The sequence below is a fragment of the Oncorhynchus mykiss genome, chromosome 2, assembly GCF_057628025.1.
Source record: "Oncorhynchus mykiss isolate SJ-2025 chromosome 2, ASM5762802v1, whole genome shotgun sequence".
Taxonomy (NCBI): domain Eukaryota; kingdom Metazoa; phylum Chordata; class Actinopteri; order Salmoniformes; family Salmonidae; genus Oncorhynchus; species Oncorhynchus mykiss.
The window spans coordinates 3,572,501-3,592,454 of NC_143023.1; the positions used below are offsets into that span (position 1 = coordinate 3,572,501).

Below are 19,954 nucleotides of genomic sequence, written 5' to 3' on the forward strand. Positions count from 1 at the left end.
TGCAATTTCAACAGAACATAAATAAATCAAACATTTTAATAAAATACATGTTGTCGCCTAAGACGTAAACGAGGTAATAACAGTCTAAACACCGCCAAGTCTAAACCAACCACACCAATTTACGCCCTGCAACTCTGGAATGCACATTGAAACTCTCACACTACAACTATGAAATATGCCCTGCAACTGAAATACGCCCTGCAACGCTGAAATATGCCCTGCAACGCTGAAATATGCACTTTAGGATGGCATGTTGTGCACCAAATTAGGAAACAAGCGTCACTCCACAAGTCTTCCCTGAAGAAATTGCTGTGGAAGCGGGCTAACCTACCCATGTTGTCCTTGAGGGTCCGATGAGACGCCTATCCAATTTGGAAAGCCTTTGTTGTGATGTGCGCCGGAAGATATAATCCAATTCTGATTCCATGAGTCCGGTACAGGTCGCGGGTAAATCCGCCACAGTGTAGATGGTTATTCAGAGGTCCTGCAGCTAAACTCCTGTTGTAAAGGTACGGCTCCAAGGTACTTTTTCCCAATGCAGGCCTCCCGAAAAATAAAAGCTTTTCAAATTAAACAGGTTTCATTCCACCTGAGGATAGCAGAGGAAAATCAAAGTTATGGAGGGCCTCTGTATTACTCACAGTTGGGGCAGAAAAATCGAGTTTGAAACGATAGAAAAGTTAGTGATAAACTCTGGCAGACATATTTTGGCTTGTTTTTAACAGTCAAGCAAAGTGGTCGATGAAACGAATAAAATAAGGCTAACAAAAAAATACATTTAGACGTATGCAAACTATACTATCGTATTTACTTAGATAATTCTCAACAAGTTCAATAAAAATGTATTTTAAAACGTTATTCAGTGTTTTACAATGAGTGTAGATTAAGGAACACACGCCGCATGTTAAAGACTTGTAAAACCGGAGAATTCCTTGCCCATCAAATTAGAACAGAAGTTTCCATGGTTTCAGAACAAGATTGCTAGAATATTCGTTTTGCAACTTGGGGTGGTATAAAGCATTAATTTAGACTAGAAGTTTCAAGTAATTTTTGAAAAACCCAATATGATAAAATATATATATATTTAGTCTATTCTATGGGTGCTGAAAAAAAGAGAGACATTCGTATACATTTGCATCCATAAATGTGTACGTTTCCCTTCATAACCACTTATAAAAGGCATTAAAACCTCCGCAATCAATTATTTCCAATAGTTTATCACTTTTCTGAAGTCAAAAAAAGGCTTATTTTCTACTTTCTTGTCGCATTCTTGTATTCGCTCCTTTTTGGTGAGTAGTGGAACAGAACAAAGGGAACGTAACAAAGAGTCCACCACACCGACTTACTGTGCTGTGTCTTATACCTGTTGCTCCATGCTCACTCCCTAAACTACCAGGACTGCAATCCGCCTTTATTCGTTGTTGCGTTCTGGAACCATAATAGAAGACTGTAAAATATTCCATTTAGTCTGGTTTCAGCTATTAGGTTATCCAAATAGAGAAGCGTACAAGCACCTGATTGTACTGTTCTCAATTCTCCACAACAACAAAAAGAGTCCATATCACACTCTGTGATACACTTCACAATGTAATTATTTATGTAAATAGGCCTACGAATTTGTCATTCAAACGTGTATTTAATCCAAACATTTATCATTAAAAAGAAAGTTCGTCGTCACGCGCGTAATTCTCTTTCCAACTTCCCTCACCATCCAACTTTTGACAGCTTTGTCTCCTTCAACCCATCCCCTTGAGATAAACACCACGAAACAACTACAAACTTCGATCCATATCGTTTATATATGTCAATAATAAACGAGTTATTTAGGGAGGATATAAGTACATTTGAAAGCATCCATGCTCTCTCTCTCTCTCTCTCTCTCCGGTCTCTGCGCTGCATCAGACAAAGGAACGCTCCTCTCGCGCTTTGTGCTTTCAACTTTGCGAGCTGACGCACCAACTATCAGCAACTTTTTATATTGTAATTAAATCTAATCAAAATCTCATCAAAAGCAACACATGGCATAACATTCACTTTAAAACCCTCTTACCGTTGCATTTCCTATGTTCGTGGAAGTCGTCCGTTTCGTTTGGAAAAGTTTAAAAGTGCATATTTGGGTTGTGTTGTTGGCGCTCTTTGTCTGCACGTGTGAAGGGGAATCTTGGCCGCGCCTTGTTCATTCCAGTTTCAGTCCCGCCCTCTAAATAATGCTAAACAACAACAAAGAAAGCAACATCATAGGTACAGTATATTCATAAGATTAACACTAACAACATATTACTCAATTATTATTTGATTTTTTATTTTTCCAGCTATTTTACGCAAAGACGGTATATTTCCATTATAGACCGTTACTTCGGTAACTCTTTGTCCAGAGACCTCACTGTCTGTCCTTGTCTGGCCGTCCCTCTCCCACATCATTTAGGGACAACTCTGATGACTGCTATAACTTGGACATTTAATAACAGCTTTAATATGGACTTGTTGTCTTCATACCATTCAAATAAAAGGAGTGAACTTTTCTAACAATAAGAGAAGCTGAGAGAGATTATAAGGCTTCGTTGGTTAGTATATGAAGCTTTATTAACGTTTGTTATGAATAAGTGGAAGGAACAAAAACGTATAACAATTTGTAACTTCTAGACCTCAAAGATTAAAAGCTTTTATAAAATATAATAGTTATATTATATAATACATAATATATAATACATGTTTTTTTTTAATAATACAACTATTGATCTACAACGCTGAACGCTGAAATATGCACTGCAAATCTGTGCAGAGCTTCCAAAATTCACCATATTCATCCTCAACATTCTTACTTTTTTAGGAATAAATAACATACAAAGTTTGAAATACATGTTTACATTTAGCAGACACCCTTATCCAGAGTGACTTATACGAGCAATTCGGGTTAAGTGCCTTGCTCAAGGGCACATCGACAGATTTTTAATCTAGTCAGACCAGCAATTCGAACTAGCAACCTTTCAGTTACTGGCCCAACATTCTTAACCACTAGGCTGCCTGCCACTCTAACAAACACAAATCCATTGGATTATAAATCAACACTATGCCCTCAATTAATTGTATTAACTGTGTATTTACTGTTGAGGAGACTAAACAAGTATTCAAAGAAGAGCAAGATAAGCAACATGAAATCTTCAACCATGAACTTGAGTATTGAAAGCACAGAAACATCACCCACTGTGTAACAATTATATCTACAGTGGGGAGAACAAGTATTTGATACACTGCCGATTTTGCAGGTTTTCCTACTTACAAAGCATGTAGAGGTCTGTCATTTTTATCATGGGTACACTTCAACTGTGAGAGACGGATTCTAAAACAAAAATCCTGAAAACCACATTGTAAGATTTTTAAGTAATACTTTTTAAGTACTACTGTATATTACCTTCATTTTTCTAGGCAAGTCAGTTAAGAAAAAAATCGTATTTACAATGACGGCCTACCCCGGGTCAAACCCGGACAACACTGGGCCATTTGTGCCTCGCCCTATGGGACTCCCAATCATGGCCGGATGTGATACAGCCTGAATAACAAGCCAGTAGTGTGAAAAGATTCACTGTGTAACAAGCCAGTAGTTTGAAAATATTTGCTGTGTAACAAGCCAGTAGTCTGAAAAGATCTCCCGCTGTGTAACAAACCAGTAGTCTGAAAAGATCTCCCGCTGTGTAACAAACCAGTAGTCTGAAAAGATCTCCCGCTGTGTAACAAACCAGTAGTCTGAAAAGATCTCCCGCTGTGTAACAAACCAGTAGTCTGAAAAGATCTCCCGCTGTGTAACAAACCAGTAGTCTGAAAAGATCTCCCGCTGTGTAACAAACCAGTAGTCTGAAAAGATCTCCCGCTGTGTAACAAACCAGTAGTCTGAAAAGATCTCCCGCTGTGTAACAAACCAGTAGTCTGAAAAGATCTCCCGCTGTGTAACAAACCAGTAGTCTGAAAAGATCTCCCGCTGTGTAACAAACCAGTAGTCTGAAAAGATCTCCCGCTGTGTAACAAGTCACTAGTCTGAAAAGATCTCCCGCTGTGTAACAAACCAGTAGTCTGAAAAGATCTCCCGCTGTGTAACAAACCAGTAGTCTGAAAAGATCTCCCGCTGTGTAACAAACCAGTAGTCTGAAAAGATCTCCCGCTGTGTAACAAACCAGTAGTCTGAAAAGATCTCCCGCTGTGTAACAAACCAGTAGTCTGAAAAGATCTCCCGCTGTGTAACAAACCAGTAGTCTGAAAAGATCTCCCGCTGTGTAACAAACCAGTAGTCTGAAAAGATCTCCCGCTGTGTAACAAGTCACTAGTCTGAAAAGATCTCCCGCTGTGTAACAAACCAGTAGTCTGAAAAGATCTCCCGCTGTGTAACAAACCAGTAGTCTGAAAAGATCTCCCGCTGTGTAACAAACCAGTAGTCTGAAAAGATCTCCCGCTGTGTAACAAACCAGTAGTCTGAAAAGATCTCCCGCTGTGTAACAAACCAGTAGTCTGAAAAGATCTCCCGCTGTGTAACAAACCAGTAGTCTGAAAAGATCTCCCGCTGTGTAACAAACCAGTAGTCTGAAAAGATCTCCCGCTGTGTAACAAGTCACTAGTCTAAAAAAACATGTTCTTTGTTCTGAACTGCCTTCCAGCATAACCTGTGAAGAACCCACAGACTCCAAATGGCACTCTATTTCCTTTATAGTGCAGTACTGGTAGAGATAGAAACAGTCTGGCTGGTGTATCTAGAGATAGAGATAGAAACAGTCTGGCTGGTGTATCTAGAGATAGAGATAGACACAGTCTTGCTGGTGTATCTAGAGATAGAGATAGACACAGTCTGGCTGGTGTATCTAGAGATAGAGATAGACACAGTCTGGCTGGTGTATCTAGAGATAGAGATAGACACAGTCTGGCTGGTGTATCTAGAGATAGAAACAGTCTGGCTGGTGTATCTAGAGATAGAAACAGTCTGGCTGGTGTATCTAGAGATAGAAACAGTCTGGCTGGTGTTTCTAGAGATAGAAACAGTATTGCTGGTGTATTTAGAGATAGAGACAGTCTGGCTGGTGTATCTAGAGATAGAAACAGTCTGGCTGGTGTATCTAGAGGTAGGAACAGTCTGGCTGGTGTATCTAGAGGTAGAAACAGTCCGTCTGGTGTATTTAGAGGTAGAAACAGTCTGGCTGGTGTATCTAGAGATAGAGATAGACACAGTCTGGCTGGTGTATCTAGAGATAGAAACAGTCTAGCTGGTGTATCTCAAGATAGAGGTAGATACAGTCTGGCTGGTGTATCTAGAGATAGAAACAGTCCGTCTGGTGTATCTAGAATTAGAAACATTAGAAACAGTCTGGCTGGTGGATCTAGAGATATAAACAGTCTGGCTGGTGTATCTAGAGGTAGAAACAGTCTGGCTGGTGTATCTAGAGATATAAACAGTCTGGCTGGTGTATCTAGAGGTAGAAACAGTCTGGCTGGTGTATCTAGAGGTAGAAACAGTCTGGCTGGTGTATCTAGAGGTAGAAACAGTCTGGCTGGTGTATCTAGAGATAGAAACAGTCTGGCTGGTGTATCTAGAGATAGAAACAGTCTGGCTGGTGTATCTAGAGATAGAAACAGTCTGGCTGGTGTATCTAGAGATAGAAACAGTCTGGCTGGTGTATCTAGAGATAGAAACAGTCTGGCTGGTGTATCTAGAGATAGAAACAGTCTGGCTGGTGTATCTAGAGATAGAAACAGTCTGGCTGGTGTATCTAGAGATAGAAACAGTCTGGCTGGTGTATCTAGAGGTAGAAACAGTCTGGCTGGGGTATCTAGAGGTAGAAACAGTCTGGCTGGTGTATCTAGAGGTAGAAACAGTCTGGCTGGTGTATCTAGAGGTAGAAACAGTCTGGCTGGTGTATCTAGAGGTAGAAACAGTCTGGCTGGTGTATCTAGAGGTAGAAACAGTCTGGCTGGTGTATCTAGAGGTAGAAACAGTCTGGCTGGTGTATCTAGAGGTAGAAACAGTCTGGCTGGTGTATCTAGAGATAGAAACAGTCCGTCTGGTGTATCTAGAGGCAGAAACAGTCTGGCAGGTGTATCTAGAGGTAGAAACAGTCTGGCTGGTGTATCTAAAGATAGAAACAGTCTGGCTGGTGTATCTAGAGGTAGAAACAGTCTGGCTGGTGTATCTAAAGGTAGAAACAGTCTGGCTGGTGTATCTAGAGGTAGAAACAGTCTGGCTGGTGTATCTAGAGATAGAAACAGTCTGGCTGGTGTATCTAGAGATAGAAACAGTCTGGCTGGTGTATCTAGAGATAGAAACAGTCTGGCTGGTGTATCTAGAGGTAGAAACAGTCTGGCTGGTGTATCTAGAGGTAGAAACAGTCTGGCTGGTGTATCTAGAGGTAGAAACAGTCTGGCTGGTGTATCTAGAGGTAGAAACAGTCTGGCTGGTGTATCTAGAGATAGAAACAGTCTGGCTGGTGTATCTAGAGGTAGAAACAGTCTGGCTGGTGTATTCAGAGGTAGAAACAGTCTGGCTGGTGTATCTAGAGATAGAAACAGTCTGGCTGGTGTATCTAAAGGTAGAAACAGTCTGGCTGGTGTATCTAGAGGTTGGCAGAGAAAGACTGGAGAGGCATATGGAGGTGGATTATTTTTGTTTGCGGAAGAACATATTGAAGGTCAAATGACGACGTGTCTTTCCATTTCCATAAGTACAGTACTTTCGGTGTGAGTAAGGTGAGGTGGACAGATTGACAGACGTCAACAAATCATCATGACAACAAAAAAAACCAATTCAAATGCGCTGTCTTTTCCTTCCTTGTAGGCCACTGGTAATATGAGTGAGTGCATGGCTACTGGGTGACACTTGTTACCTGAAAGGAAGCCTCACCAGGTTACTGCAGTTTACAGCCAGAGTGATGTTGAAACGTATATATCTTTTGGCTTTGGACCAATGAAGGAGCAGGTGAGGTTCCCGAGTGGCGCAGCGGTCTAAGGCACTGCATCTCAGTGCTAGAAGCGTCACTACAGACACCCTGGTTTGAATCCAGGCTGTATCACAACCGTCTGTGATTGGTCTCCGCACAATTGGCCCAAGCGTCGTCCGGGTTTGGCCGGTGGAGGCGGTCACTGTAAATAAGAGTTTGTTCTGAACTGACTTGCCTAGATAAATATATAAAATGTGCAGAGATTACAGTAAACACACCCACTCAGACCCTAACTGACAATCCAATTTAATACATTTCCTCTCTATATAAATCCCCCATACTCCCCAGTATCCAGTGATTTCCACAGGGTAATTACTCTACTCCCACTAGCCCGGAAAGCAGCCCAGCAGTCATGCCTTTCCTCTCTCCCAGCCTGACACCCTCCCCTTCCCCCAAAGAGAGGAGAGGGGGTGGCTGAGGCTCTAGCCTCCCCCCCTGCTGGGTTTTTACTGAGCCACTACCTTCATTCACCTCCCTGTCTGTAATCAGCTGAGCTGAATGGGGGGGCTACAGCAGGGTAGGTATGAGATAGCTGCACTAACTTCCACTATCAGGTTAGCTAATAAAGTGGCTAATTGTATGCTTCTTAGAAGGATTTGAATGCAGAATGGAGAGGGATTCTGTCAAGGTTTTAGTCCTTAAAATGACCATTCCCAATATCCATTCTAGCGTACCACTTAGGTTGAAGTAATGTATTAGAGTGTTCATTCTAATTAGGGTTCTAGAACTCAACAGAACCTTTTTAGTGCGTAGTTATTAACATAGTAATAAATACCAGGTTAGAAACTGAGAGAGAGTGTTGTGTTCATTAGACAAGCCTGGGCCTGTATTCGAAGTAGGAGTGCTGATCTAGGATCAGGTTAACCCACCCTCCCGTACATGTCATCTTATTCATTACTCTCTTAAAAGGTCAAACTGATTCTACTCTTGAGACTCTTGAATGTGAATACAGGGCCAGCCTGTTTGCTGCGCTGATTTGGGATGTCTCATCCTTGCATGTAGCCAGCCAGGGCCCATCCCCCCCCACATACGCTAATACACTGTGCTGTCTGGGGAAGGGGGAGGGGAGGCACTGTCTGGGAGACAGACATGGAGCTAGGAGGTGAATGCATGCTGACTGCTGAATACCATAACCCTTGTAATGCCACTATAACATCACCTCCCAGGGACTATAAAGGAGACGTATTTATAACGATAGGTAGGGTAGATATTGGCCAGGGGTAGGGCCGTCATTGTAAATAAGAATTTGTTCTAAACTGACTTGCCTAGTTAAATAAAGGTTAAATAAATATTCATACACGGACTGATGTTATAGACCATATAAGGTACTTCTACTTCTTATACAGTATGTCTGTGAGAATGTGTAAAGTGTGGGATCTTCCATGTTATCACTCCCCCATACATACTATCATAAACAACCACTGCTTTACCAATACAGGCCTTGTAGCCTTTACACTAATGCCCTACATTGACTAGTGTACAGTACGCCATTTTCATTCCCTAAAAGGAGCACTTCTAAAGCACTAGTAGGTTTTGTATACGTGTGCATGATTTGTGTGCAGTAAATGTACACCCTGTTTTCATGTTTTTTTTTTTTTTTAAAAGCAGCATTTCTATACACGTACAAACATCAGACCAAGAATGCGTCAACAGAGAGGAGGAGTACGGTGTAACAATGATTGTAGACTGTAAACATCAAGTATACATTAAAGTAGTGGTTTTGATTTTTTTTTTTTTTAAAGGAATCTTCTATAGATCAGACAGAATGAGTCGACAGAGACGAGGGATGTGTTTCAGTTCCAGCTGATTTTTATTTCCTTCTTGAAAAAAAAATGAAAAAAAAGTTATGTACAGAATTATCAACAATCTGACAGGCAGTGAATTGACACGATTAGCTGGCATGAGTTCCCCCCCCTCCCACCCCCCCCCCCCCTCCCTCTTTTCAAAACATTTGTTATGGCAATGATTAGACAAAACAATATTCTACACAGCATATTGCACAGAAATGGGATGAAAATAAAGTTAATATATTTAAAACTGTATATATATATATAAAATAAAATTTAAAAAATCCTGAACAACCACCTTAAACATAAGTAAAGATAGTAGAAAGCGATCAGTTCTAGTGCCTGTCATGGTATAGCTTAACTACACATAAAACACACAATATTTTTTGCTTATGATACACAGTCAAATGTACAAAGATGTTTTCACGGTTTTCTCCTCATTTTTCTTATCTTTTTTTTTTTTAATCTTTTTTTTTATATATATATATAAACACAACAGCTATAACCTGAATCTGAAATACAAAATACTATTCATTCACCATGCCATAAGATACTAAAACAATTAGCTAGAGTTAGCGAACAAGTAGGAAAGATTACATATTCAAATACAATGAGAAAAGCAGTTGGTCTACATAATTGTTGTTTTTGCGGGAACTCAAAATACCCAATTTGAATATTACTTTATATGATTTGATATTCTTCCATCCAGTGGTTTTAAACCCGAATGTCGCTATATAAAAAAACGCCAAGAAATTGTTCATTTAAAGCTACAATCTTTCTTTATTAGGCAAGATTCTAAAATGAAATGCAGAAGTGTGCCTGCTCAAAATACTGTGTGTGTGTGTGTGTGTGAGTTGAAGCGCATGTTCACAGGGGTATTGAAATGTGGTACTGTGTCTTTAAGAAGCCTGCAGATTGATACTGTAAACATGGACAGAAGGCCGATTCATGAGATAACCGGCCACCTGGATCTTTAAAATTAGGAAATCCAAACAGCGATATACACCGATTGACACCCCCTTTGATATATATCTGTACAAAAATACACTGACAAAATAAACAAATGTTTCCTCTCTTTAAGTGTCAAAAGTCTACATTTAAATATAAAAAATCAAAAGTGAAAAGTCTAGCCCTTCTTTCAGCGAAGGAAACAGACGGTGAGGGAAAACATTATAACAAGACCAGTACAAGAAAAAAAAAATAATAATAATTAAGTTGAAAATGTTTTGGCCAGTATATAAATACATCGTATAAAAATGTCCTCTGAAAAAATTAACAAAAGGAAATTCGAGGATGAAAAAAAAAATAATTCGGTGAGAATTTCTCTATACATAACATCAGAAAAAACATAAAATAATTTTGGTCCTGAATTGTAGAGATGTGTATAAAGTTCAGCACAGATTTCAGTTGCGTTTGAATCCTGAAGTTAAGAATTAAAACAGCTGGTGATTTTTTTTGGTTCCTTTTAGGTAAAAAAAAAAAGGAATCAAACATAGCGCCCATCTATCCATTTAAATAACCCTAAAACTAGTTTCAACTGTTCGACAGTCTAACATACATCTCAGTAAAACAGAGGACAGGTAACATCATGCGTTTTATCTTTTAAAAAAGGTTTGACTTTTTAGGTCAACAACCCACCTGGTTCATAAATCCATCTGCCTCGATGACAACAACAACAAAAAACCGTCCAGACATCCAGCCTATTTCTGTACCTCTGTAAGTCTGTTGAAGTTCACTTGGCGATCATAAAACGTTTCTCAACATGTCCCTTTTAAGTAACTCACATTGATTAATAAAGTATAGCTGATCTAAACCCGCCATCATTATAATCGTGCAAATCAATCACAGTTTTCCAGTTCTGATCGAGTGTTTCTTTCAATAGGACCCGATCACTCCTACTCAGGGCGCAACAATATCTTCCTCTCCAGTCGAGGCAATACTTCTGCTTACTTGTAGCCGTGTCTCATAATAACAGTCGACAGTTGATTCTTGAAATAAAAAGCAAGTTATTCTCTCGCTTTGTTCAACAGTCAGCGCGTGGGGACTTGCAGTCTCTTTCTCGGCGGGAGGGACCCTTGGTAGGTTACGGTATGACACAAAATCACTTTACCGGAATCCCTTTTTTTGCTCAGAATAGTAAGACAACATTTCCTGCTTGTGGGTTTTCTCGTTCTCTATTTCTCTCGCTCAATACGTGAACACCAAATTAGAAATGGTCGACTCTAGCCAGTCTCCTGAAATCATCTCGCTCACCTCTGGGGTGCAGTAGTCGGGAAACTCAAAGTGAGAACCGGAGCCCGACTCGAAATTAAAATCCAAGTCTCTGTCCAAAACCGAGGACCCAAAGCTTCCCAGAGACATGCTGTCAAAACCAGGGCTAGAGTTAATGTCCAGTAGATCATCCTCAAACTCCTCATCTGATGAAGAGGATTGGGAGGAGGACGAGGAGTGAGAAGCGGAGGGAGTAGGGGAGGACGCCCGCATAGTAGTGTAGTCTTCCGAGGCGCTGGAGGGAGACTCGCCGCCCTGCCTGCTGCTGGCTGTCGCGTCCTCGTACAGGCTGAGTGGTTCGCTGGAATCCGCGGAGCTGCTGAGTGTGGGACTGGCGGGCACCGCTGCTGAAGACGGGCTCACACTGTGGCTAAGGCTGCTGCCCCCGAACACATACATACGCTTCTTCTTGTCAGGTATTTGTTTGGCAGCAGAAACAGACTTGGATTTGTAAAGAGAATGGTGATCTGTGCCGATGACTTGTTCTGGGAATGATGGTGTTTTGGTGCTGTTCCCAAAAACGATTTTATGAGGTTTACTGGATGATTTTGAGCCACTCTTTTTAGAAGATTGTTTCATGCTGGTGTTACAGTTGCTACCGCTGACCTTTCCCTCCTTCTCGCCCCCCGGTTTGGAGCTGCTGGACTTCACCTTCTTTCTGGGCCGGTACTTGTAGTCTGGGTAGTCCGCCATGTGCTTGAGTCTGAGCCGCTCCGCCTCTCGTATGAAGGGGATCTTGTCGCAGTCTTTCAGTAGCTTCCAGCGCTTGCCCAGTCTCTTGGATATCTCCGCGTTGTGCATGTCCGGTGACTGCTCCATAATTTTACGCCTTTCAATCTGTGACCACACCATGAAAGCGTTCATCGGCCTCTTGATGTGACCGGTGGGTGTTTTGCACCAGGCGGGGTTCAGTTTGCCTTCCCCCGCGGAAGAAGCCGTGGATCCGGGGCTCGGTGAGGATGCCATGTCCAGGTCCATAGCTCCGGAATCGGACGACTCTCCCTCGAACACAGCCTCGGAGCTCTCCGCATTACTTGTCTTCTGTACCATGATTATAATGTCAATGAGAGTGCGCCTGCTTGCTCTCCAGTTCAGTTCCACACTGTAGGTTTATTTTTTTTAAATAAAATTATTTTACTTTACAATTCTAGCTGGCTGTGTGAAAATAGAAGTCAGTCCTGAGATGTGCCGAACCGGAACCACAGGAATCCGTTGATAGCCGTTAAAAAATGCTGGATTTGTTAAAAGTTCTTTTTTTCGAGTCTCTGTAATATGATACAGAACGAACGGTGTAAAACTGTCCCCCGTTTTCCACTCTGTTTCCTCCGACAATGCTTTATGTAGCCTAAGCTAATCAACTCTAGCAGTCGTGTAGGACATAAACATGTGCCGTGTAAGCAGCGGAAATCAAACTGAGTGGCTGTGTGAGCGCACTGACACTGAAAATGTTCAAAGTTTCTAAAGTAAGGTAACTCTTTTTCTGCATAGCTTTTCTTTCCGAGCACCATGCGGGAAGAAGCTTGTTTCACTAGAACTAGGATCTACCTTTCTGCTGCGCACTCGGTAACTTTCAGCAGCCTCTAATTTCTCCCCGTGCAGCTTTATCCTTTTCCAAAGATATAATGGCGATACAATTCAGCCAATCCGTGGCTGTCTCTACCCTGTCTAGTGCCAAAACCACGCCCAGTTTCTTCTCATTGGACCAAAAAAAAAAGAAGGAATCTAATAATAATCAGCGCGTGCAATGAGGAGCTTTATGTCTGACCTCATTCCAGTATACACACAAACTTCTCTTTAAAGAGACATACTTATGTTTTGGACTTTTTCTACACCAACCAGCCATACCTATATCATTAAGGTGTTGCTGTATGTATGGGAACCAGTCTAATGCGATGCATCATATCATTCAGAGTAGTATAGGCCTACTGTTGCATAAGGGGACGCATGGAACAACGTGTTAACTTTGTTTGGATTGGAATGGTCTATTATGATAAAGAGATAATGTTTGAGGGAATATATAAATAGGTTCTAGCATATATTTGTATATGAGTAATTATACTAATTTATGATAATAACATATCCTGGTTCACCCTGCTATAACACAGAGGTGTAATATGATGTTTATAACAAAGTCATTTGTATTTAATTATATACTTATATTTTTATGGCCCCTACAGGTTCGTCGGGTTCATAACAATAACAAACATGGCATAATGTCACTCAACAGTTCAGTGAGTCTCGTTTTATTTCCAGCGCGAGTGCATTCAGTGCAAGCTCGGCTCGCAAACACGGAAATGTCTAGACACATGCATGCGGACTCCCTCAGTTGAGTTGTTGTACTGGTGAGAAGAGATTCTTCAGCAGGCTCCACTTTCACCAGGCTGACTCCGAGAGAGGGCGGAGCCGAGGACGACACGGGCGTTCCTTTGTCACATTACGCACGCCCAGCACTCACTGCTGTAGCTGGCGGAGAGGAGAAAGGAGAGAGGTGGAAGCTGAGACTACACAGTACACTTTTTTTTTAAAAAATACAAATGGCCATGGTAGACCGGAGAGCGTGGTAATAAGACACACTGGAGAAAGCGTTTTTACGCATGAGGCATGAGCACTTTTGCGCACGAACATTGAGTGGAACAAAACACAACATTTCATGAACAGACAATATTCTGAGTTCTCACATCTACCTCCTAGAATAGAAAGATATTATAATGACTTAAAACATCACCCCCAGTAGCCTTTGTTGCCAATGTCTTTGATATTACACATGTATTAAAGCAGACGGCGAATATCACAAAACAGCCAAGTTCACTTCTGAGGAACAGCGATGCGTTTTGTGTGTGTCACTAGATGGCAGCGCGGAGCTAGATGACAGAGTTCTCTACCTATGAAAGAATTCAGACACAGCTCCGCTCCCAGAACTTTGCATATGTGGGAGAGATGAATTACATAATGCTACCCGGTCAAACACTCAGCCAATCGGTCGAACATTGTTTTGCTGCACAGTCAGTAACTACTGAGAGTGTTTGTAATTCTGATCACCATTCCGACTTTGTCAAAGGCCAAATCAAGTGAAATTCATTCAAGGTGTAATTATTACAGGTAGGCTATCAACCTTTAGCTGTGCTGTTCATTACAGGCAGACCTAGTACACACGTACCGCTACAGCCCATCACGTGACCGAGGCGTCACAGATGAAGAAACAAAAAGAGATTCTAATAGTTCAACCCGGTAGCAGCCTTAGACGTAGATACACCGCATGTCACTGAGCACAATGGTGCTTCATAATATATGGTCTGATATCTGTCCGCAAGTAAAGCGAGTTAAAGCACATGTAATTGCGCTCCAGTTTGTGTGGGTTCATTGAGAATGACTGGAATATACATGGAGTGACAACTCATAAACCAAAGAGCTCGACGCTTACCCATAGAATAAGAACCGATAGAATTTAGAAAAGGGCTTGAAACCTCGAACCTTGGCAATTTGACTGGTAAACTCATGGGTGGCAGCCAAAACACTCGCAATCTACACTGTTCTATAGAGGTTGTTTCTATGGGTTAACCCGGCCCCCAAAACCTCGAAACCTAACCCTATTCTCTGCTCTTAATACAACATAATAACAGTAATAGATGGAGACAGTGAAGACGAGGTCGGACTAGGGCTACAGCCCAGCACCTGGCTGAGGGGGTATCGGGTGTTCTATCCACACCTTGACCAGATGGCTTGTGGCAGCATTGTTCCATTCACCGCCAGAGGGAAAGAAAACACTATTACGACTTATTGTATTTCTCTTGAAAAGCAGATATCCTATTTCAATAGTTTACCAGTTTTACGAGCATATTTTTGTATGTTGATTGCACATGTGTTTTTGTATGCTGCGTCATTGATCACACGTTGGGTGGTGGGTGGGTGGACTGTAGTGTCGTGGATAAAAGCCTATCATTTTAAAGTGTGTGCGTGTGTGTGTGCGAGCGTATGTGATAGAGAAAGAGAGAGAGAGAGAGAGAGAGAGAGAGAGAGCGTCCATGCTCGCGTCCGTGCGTGTGTATTTGAATAGAAATCTTCAATGCATTTCAAACTTTCTTTTACTACTTTTGTTTAACGTTTGCGCAGCTGCCACGCGAGTGCTTAGAATGGGTCGCGTGCCAGTCTAATCGCAACAGGTGTTCAGCGCCTCGAGCTGCTCGCTCTTCTCGGATTCTCTGTTCTGGAAACTGTCGGTTCTTCCAACAAATACATCTCAAGAGTTTCCAATGTCTTTAGCAACATGTACGTGTCGTCAAAGCAACAACAGTATATGCACATTGACTTATTCACCACTTTTATCATTCATATTTATGATTTCATTGTCAATTATTTTATTTAATTAGCCTACTTAAAAAAAAAAATCTTGACCATTAATCTTTTATTTGATTTTTTATTCATCTTTTTAAAAAATATATTAATCCTGACCAGTGTATCCCTCATTCAATAATATACTCTTCACCTGCCTTGAATTTGTACAATACACGGAGAAAAGTTAAGCTCGGCGTGTGTAGCCAATCAGCGACGTCACTTCCCGTATTGATGACACACGCATGGAATGCGTAAGCCACATGATTCGCCAGATACACGCTTGATGATTTCTGATACGTTATCTATATCACCAGATGGTTATATTGCACGGAATGCCACTGTTCATTTTGTGCAAGTCTCCACACATACAGAGAGACCTCTGTCATGATGATCATTGATTGGAAAATGACAAGTCCTATCCTAAAACATATAGAGACTTAACGTATGCAAAATACATGCATTCTATTGATGTGTTTGGGATACAAAACAATGATTTATATATTTTAGGCCTTTGCCCGCGGATGTTAAGTTAGGATTCACCTCAGACAGTATAGAAAACATTCTTACATTTTGTAAAAAAAAAAAAAACACTTAACATTTTCATTAAAACCATTACTCTTAATCATTTACAAACTCTGTGTTATTCATTGCAAAAGGGACAGATGGTAGCCTACGCTCACCATTCAGCGTGTCATATATGAAATGTATTGATTCATATGCATGTTTAAACAGGTGAGCCTTATCTTATCCAGGTAGCAGCCGCCAGGCAGCGTAGCTCCGTTAATGATTCCCCGGCGTCAAACACTTTAATCCTGTAGCCCATTCGGACAAGAGATCATTGTTTAGTGTCAAACTCTGATTCCTGAAGTCGAGCTGAGTTAGTTTGAACATCTGCCCGTTTTCAAGGTTGTAGGGTGTTCTTTTTTTTTACCGAGCCACCTGAGATCGGGTTGCAGGTGTTGTCCTATACACACAGAGATTCGATCAGGTTCTCAGAGTATAAACAGAAGATATATTAGTCAATTCTAGGACATAGTTGCCTACGTGTAAAAACCTATACAATTAAGACTGCCTGTCTCCTAATACTGCAAACAAAAAAGGGCCTTTATATAAGCCTGTGTATCTAACCCAGATAAATACAAAATATTCAACGTTCACTTTCAAAAACTCCTCATTCTTTACTCCAACCTGTTTGAGGGATGTTTCGTTCCACGTGGAACCATTTAACACGCGTCGTGTGGTACATCCATATTGAACAGAGGGACTGACGTTGACCTTCGGGGTCCAGTCACAGTGACACACACACACCTGGGAGATATATCATGTCTGGGTCATGGTGTCGTGGCCGGGGGAATCAGAAGCTCATACATGAGCACTGAGAGGTGACCATCGTTTCTGCTATTTCTTTGTGTGTCTGTGTGTGTGTGCTTGTGTCACCCTGTCACCATTACAAAGAAGCATACCTAAACAGCGAGAAGTGACTGCTTTTGGGACCACCATGTCACCTATGTCGACTGGTCTGACAGCAGAGAGGCATCACATGGCTCTCTGTCCTCCCTGAGGCCTGTATGTCTGCAACCTACAGGCTGGGGGCTGGGGCCACAGACCAGGCACAGACCCTGTCGTCCCTGAGGTCGCCTTCCTCTTGGCTGGGGGCTGAGAGCTGGGGGGCTGGGGCCACAGACCAGGCAGAGACAAGCGCAGAGACCCTGTCGTCCCTGAGGTCGCCTGCCTCTTGGCTGGGGGCTGAGAGCTGGGGGGCTGGGGCCACAGACCAGGCAGAGACAAGAGCAGAGACCCTGTTGTCCCTGAGGTCGCCTGCCGGCTGGGGCCTAGGAGACCAGAGGCTGTGACTTAAATGACAAGGTGCTCCCTCTCTGGGACTTGAGGTCCACTGGCCCCTGGCTGGGGCTGAGGGCTCAGTACCACAGACCAGACAAGAGCAGGGACCCCTGTCGTCCCCCAGGAGCATCGAGCTTAAGGCTGAGAGTTTTAGATTGTAGGGTAAGGGTTAGATTGTAGGTTAAGGGTTAGATTGTAGGATAAGGGTTAGATTGTAGGGTAAGGGTTAGATTGCAGGATAAGGGTTAGATTGTAGAGTAAGGGTTAGATTGTAGGATAAGGGTTAGATTGTAGGGTAAGGGTTAGATTGTAGGGTAAGGGTTAGATTGTAGGATAAGGGTTAGATTGTAGGGTAAGGGTTAGATTGTAGGGTAAGGGTTAGATTGTAGGATAAGGGTTAGATTGTAGGGTAAGGGTTAGATTGCAGGATAAGGGTTAGATTGTAGGGTAAGGGTTAGATTGTAGGGTAAGGGTTAGATTGTAGGATAAGGGTTAGATTGTAGGGTAAGGGTTAGATTGTAGGATAAGGGTTAGATTGTAGGGTAAGGGTTAGATTGTAGGATAAGGGTTAGATTGTAGGGTAAGGGTTAGATTGTAGGGTAAGGGTTAGATTGTAGGATAAGGGTTAGATTGTAGGGTAAGGGTTAGATTGTAGGGTAAGGGTTAGATTGTAGGATAAGGGTTAGATTGTAGGGTAAGGGTTAGATTGTAGGGTAAGGTTTAGATTGTAGAGTAAGGGTTAGATTGTAGGGTAAGGGTTAGATTGTAGGGTAAGGGTTAGATTGTAGGGTAAGGTTTAGATTGTAGAGTAAGGGTTAGATTGTAGGGTAAGGGTTAGATTGTAGGGTAAGGGTTAGATTGTAGGGTAAGGGTTAGATTGTAGGATAAAGGTTAGATTGTAGGGTAAGGGTTAGATTGTAGGATAAGGCTTAGATTGTAGGGTAAGGGTTAGATTGTAGGGTAAGGGTTAGATTGTAGGGTAAGGGTTAGATTGTAGGATAAGGGTTAGATTGTAGGGTAAGGGTTAGATTGTAGGATAAGGGTTAGATTGTAGGGTAAGGGTTAGATTGTAGGGTAAGGGTTAGATTGTAGGGTAAGGGTTAGATTGTAGGATAAGGGTGTCACGGTCGTCCTCCTCTACTTCTGAAGAGGAGAGGCGAGAAGGATCAGAGGACCAATATGCGGCGTGGTGTGTTCATAGTGAATTTTAATAAAGAGAACACTGAACACTATACAAACGAGTAACAAAAACAATAAACCAAATTCGACCGTGACGCTACAAAATGAGACCTGTGCTGACACAAGCCACTAACATAGACAATCACCCACAAACAAACAGTGCAACCCAGGCTACCTAAGTATGATTCTCAATCAGAGACAACTAATGACACCTGCCTCTGATTGAGAACCATACTAGGCCGAAACATAGAAATACCCCAAAACATAGAAAAACAAACATAGACTGCCCACCCAACTCACGCCCTGACCATACTAAATAAATACAAAACAAAGGAAATAAAGGTCAGAACGTGACAAAGGGTTAGATTGTAGGGTAAGTTTTAGATTGTGGGGTAAGGGTTAGATTAAGGGTTAGACTGTAGGGAAAGGGTTAGATTGTAGAGTAAGTTTTAGATTGTAGGGAAAGGGTTAGATTGTAGGGTAAGGGTTAGATTGTAGAGTAAGGGTTATATTGTAGAGTAAGGGTTAGATTGTAGGATAAGGGTTAGATTAAGGGTTAGACTGTAGGGTAAGGGTTAGATTGTAGGGTAAGGGTTAGATTGTAGGGTAAGTTTTAGATTGTGGGGTAAGGGTTAGATTAAGGGTTAGATTGTAGGGTAAGGTTTAGATTGTAGGGTAAGGGTTAGATTGTAGGGTAAGGGTTAGATTGTAGAGAAAGGGTTAGATTGTAGGGTAAGGGTTAGATTGTAGAGTAAGGGTTAGATTGTAGGGTAAGGGTTAGATGACGGGGTAAGGGTTAGATTGTAGGGTAAGGGTTAGATTGTAGGATAAGGGTTAGATTGTAGGATAAGGGTTAGATTAAGGGTTAGATTGTAGGGTAAGGGTTAGATTGTCGGGTAAGGGTTAGATTGTAGGGTAAAGGTTAGATTGTAGGATAAAGGTTAGATTGTAGGATAAGGGTTAGATTGTAGGGTCAGGGTTAGATTGTAGGGTAAGGGTTAGATTGTCGGGTAAGGGTTAGATTGTAGGGTAAAGGTTAGATTGTAGGATAAAGGTTAGATTGTAGGATAAGGGTTAGATTGTAGGATAAGGCTTAGATTGTAGGGTAAGGGTTAGATTGTAGGGTAAGGGTTAGATTGTAGGGTAAGGGTTAGATTGTAGGATAAGGGTTAGATTGTAGGGTAAGGGTTAGATTGTAGGATAAGGGTTAGATTGTAGGGTAAGGGTTAGATTGTAGGGTAAGGGTTAGATTGTAGGGTAAGGGTTAGATTGTAGGATAAGGGTGTCACGGTCGTCCTCCTCTACTTCTGAAGAGGAGAGGCGAGAAGGATCAGAGGACCAATATGCGGCGTGGTGTGTTCATAGTGAATTTTAATAAAGAGAACACTGAACACTATACAAACGAGTAACAAAAACAATAAACCAAATTCGACCGTGACGCTACAAAATGAGACCTGTGCTGACACAAGCCACTAACATAGACAATCACCCACAAACAAACAGTGCAACCCAGGCTACCTAAGTATGATTCTCAATCAGAGACAACTAATGACACCTGCCTCTGATTGA

The 19,954-nt window shown here is 41.8% G+C and overlaps 1 protein-coding gene and 1 long non-coding RNA gene across 3 annotated transcripts in view; both read right to left on the reverse strand.

Annotated features, from left to right (window-relative positions):
- LOC149984757 (uncharacterized) overlaps positions 1–2,399 on the reverse strand; it is a 171,464-nt gene extending 169,065 nt beyond the window's left edge. Inside the window, exons 1-2 of one of the 2 annotated variants that reach the window (XR_016490649.1) lie at positions 2,051–2,399; positions 332–589 (exon numbers count right to left, since the gene is read on the reverse strand). This is a non-coding gene — a long non-coding RNA (uncharacterized LOC149984757). The remainder of the gene's footprint in view (positions 1–331; positions 590–2,050) is intronic. The other variant, XR_016490648.1, reaches the window with a different exon arrangement.
- A 6,802-nt stretch (positions 2,400–9,201) lies between these two features.
- Positions 9,202–15,948, reverse strand: LOC149984758 (transcription factor SOX-4-like). Its single transcript, XM_090216170.1, has one exon. The coding sequence runs from the start codon at positions 12,080–12,082 to the stop codon at positions 10,949–10,951; it is 1,134 nt and encodes a 377-aa protein (XP_090072296.1). The 5' UTR covers positions 12,083–15,948; the 3' UTR covers positions 9,202–10,948.
- Positions 15,949–19,954: the final 4,006 nt, after the last annotated feature.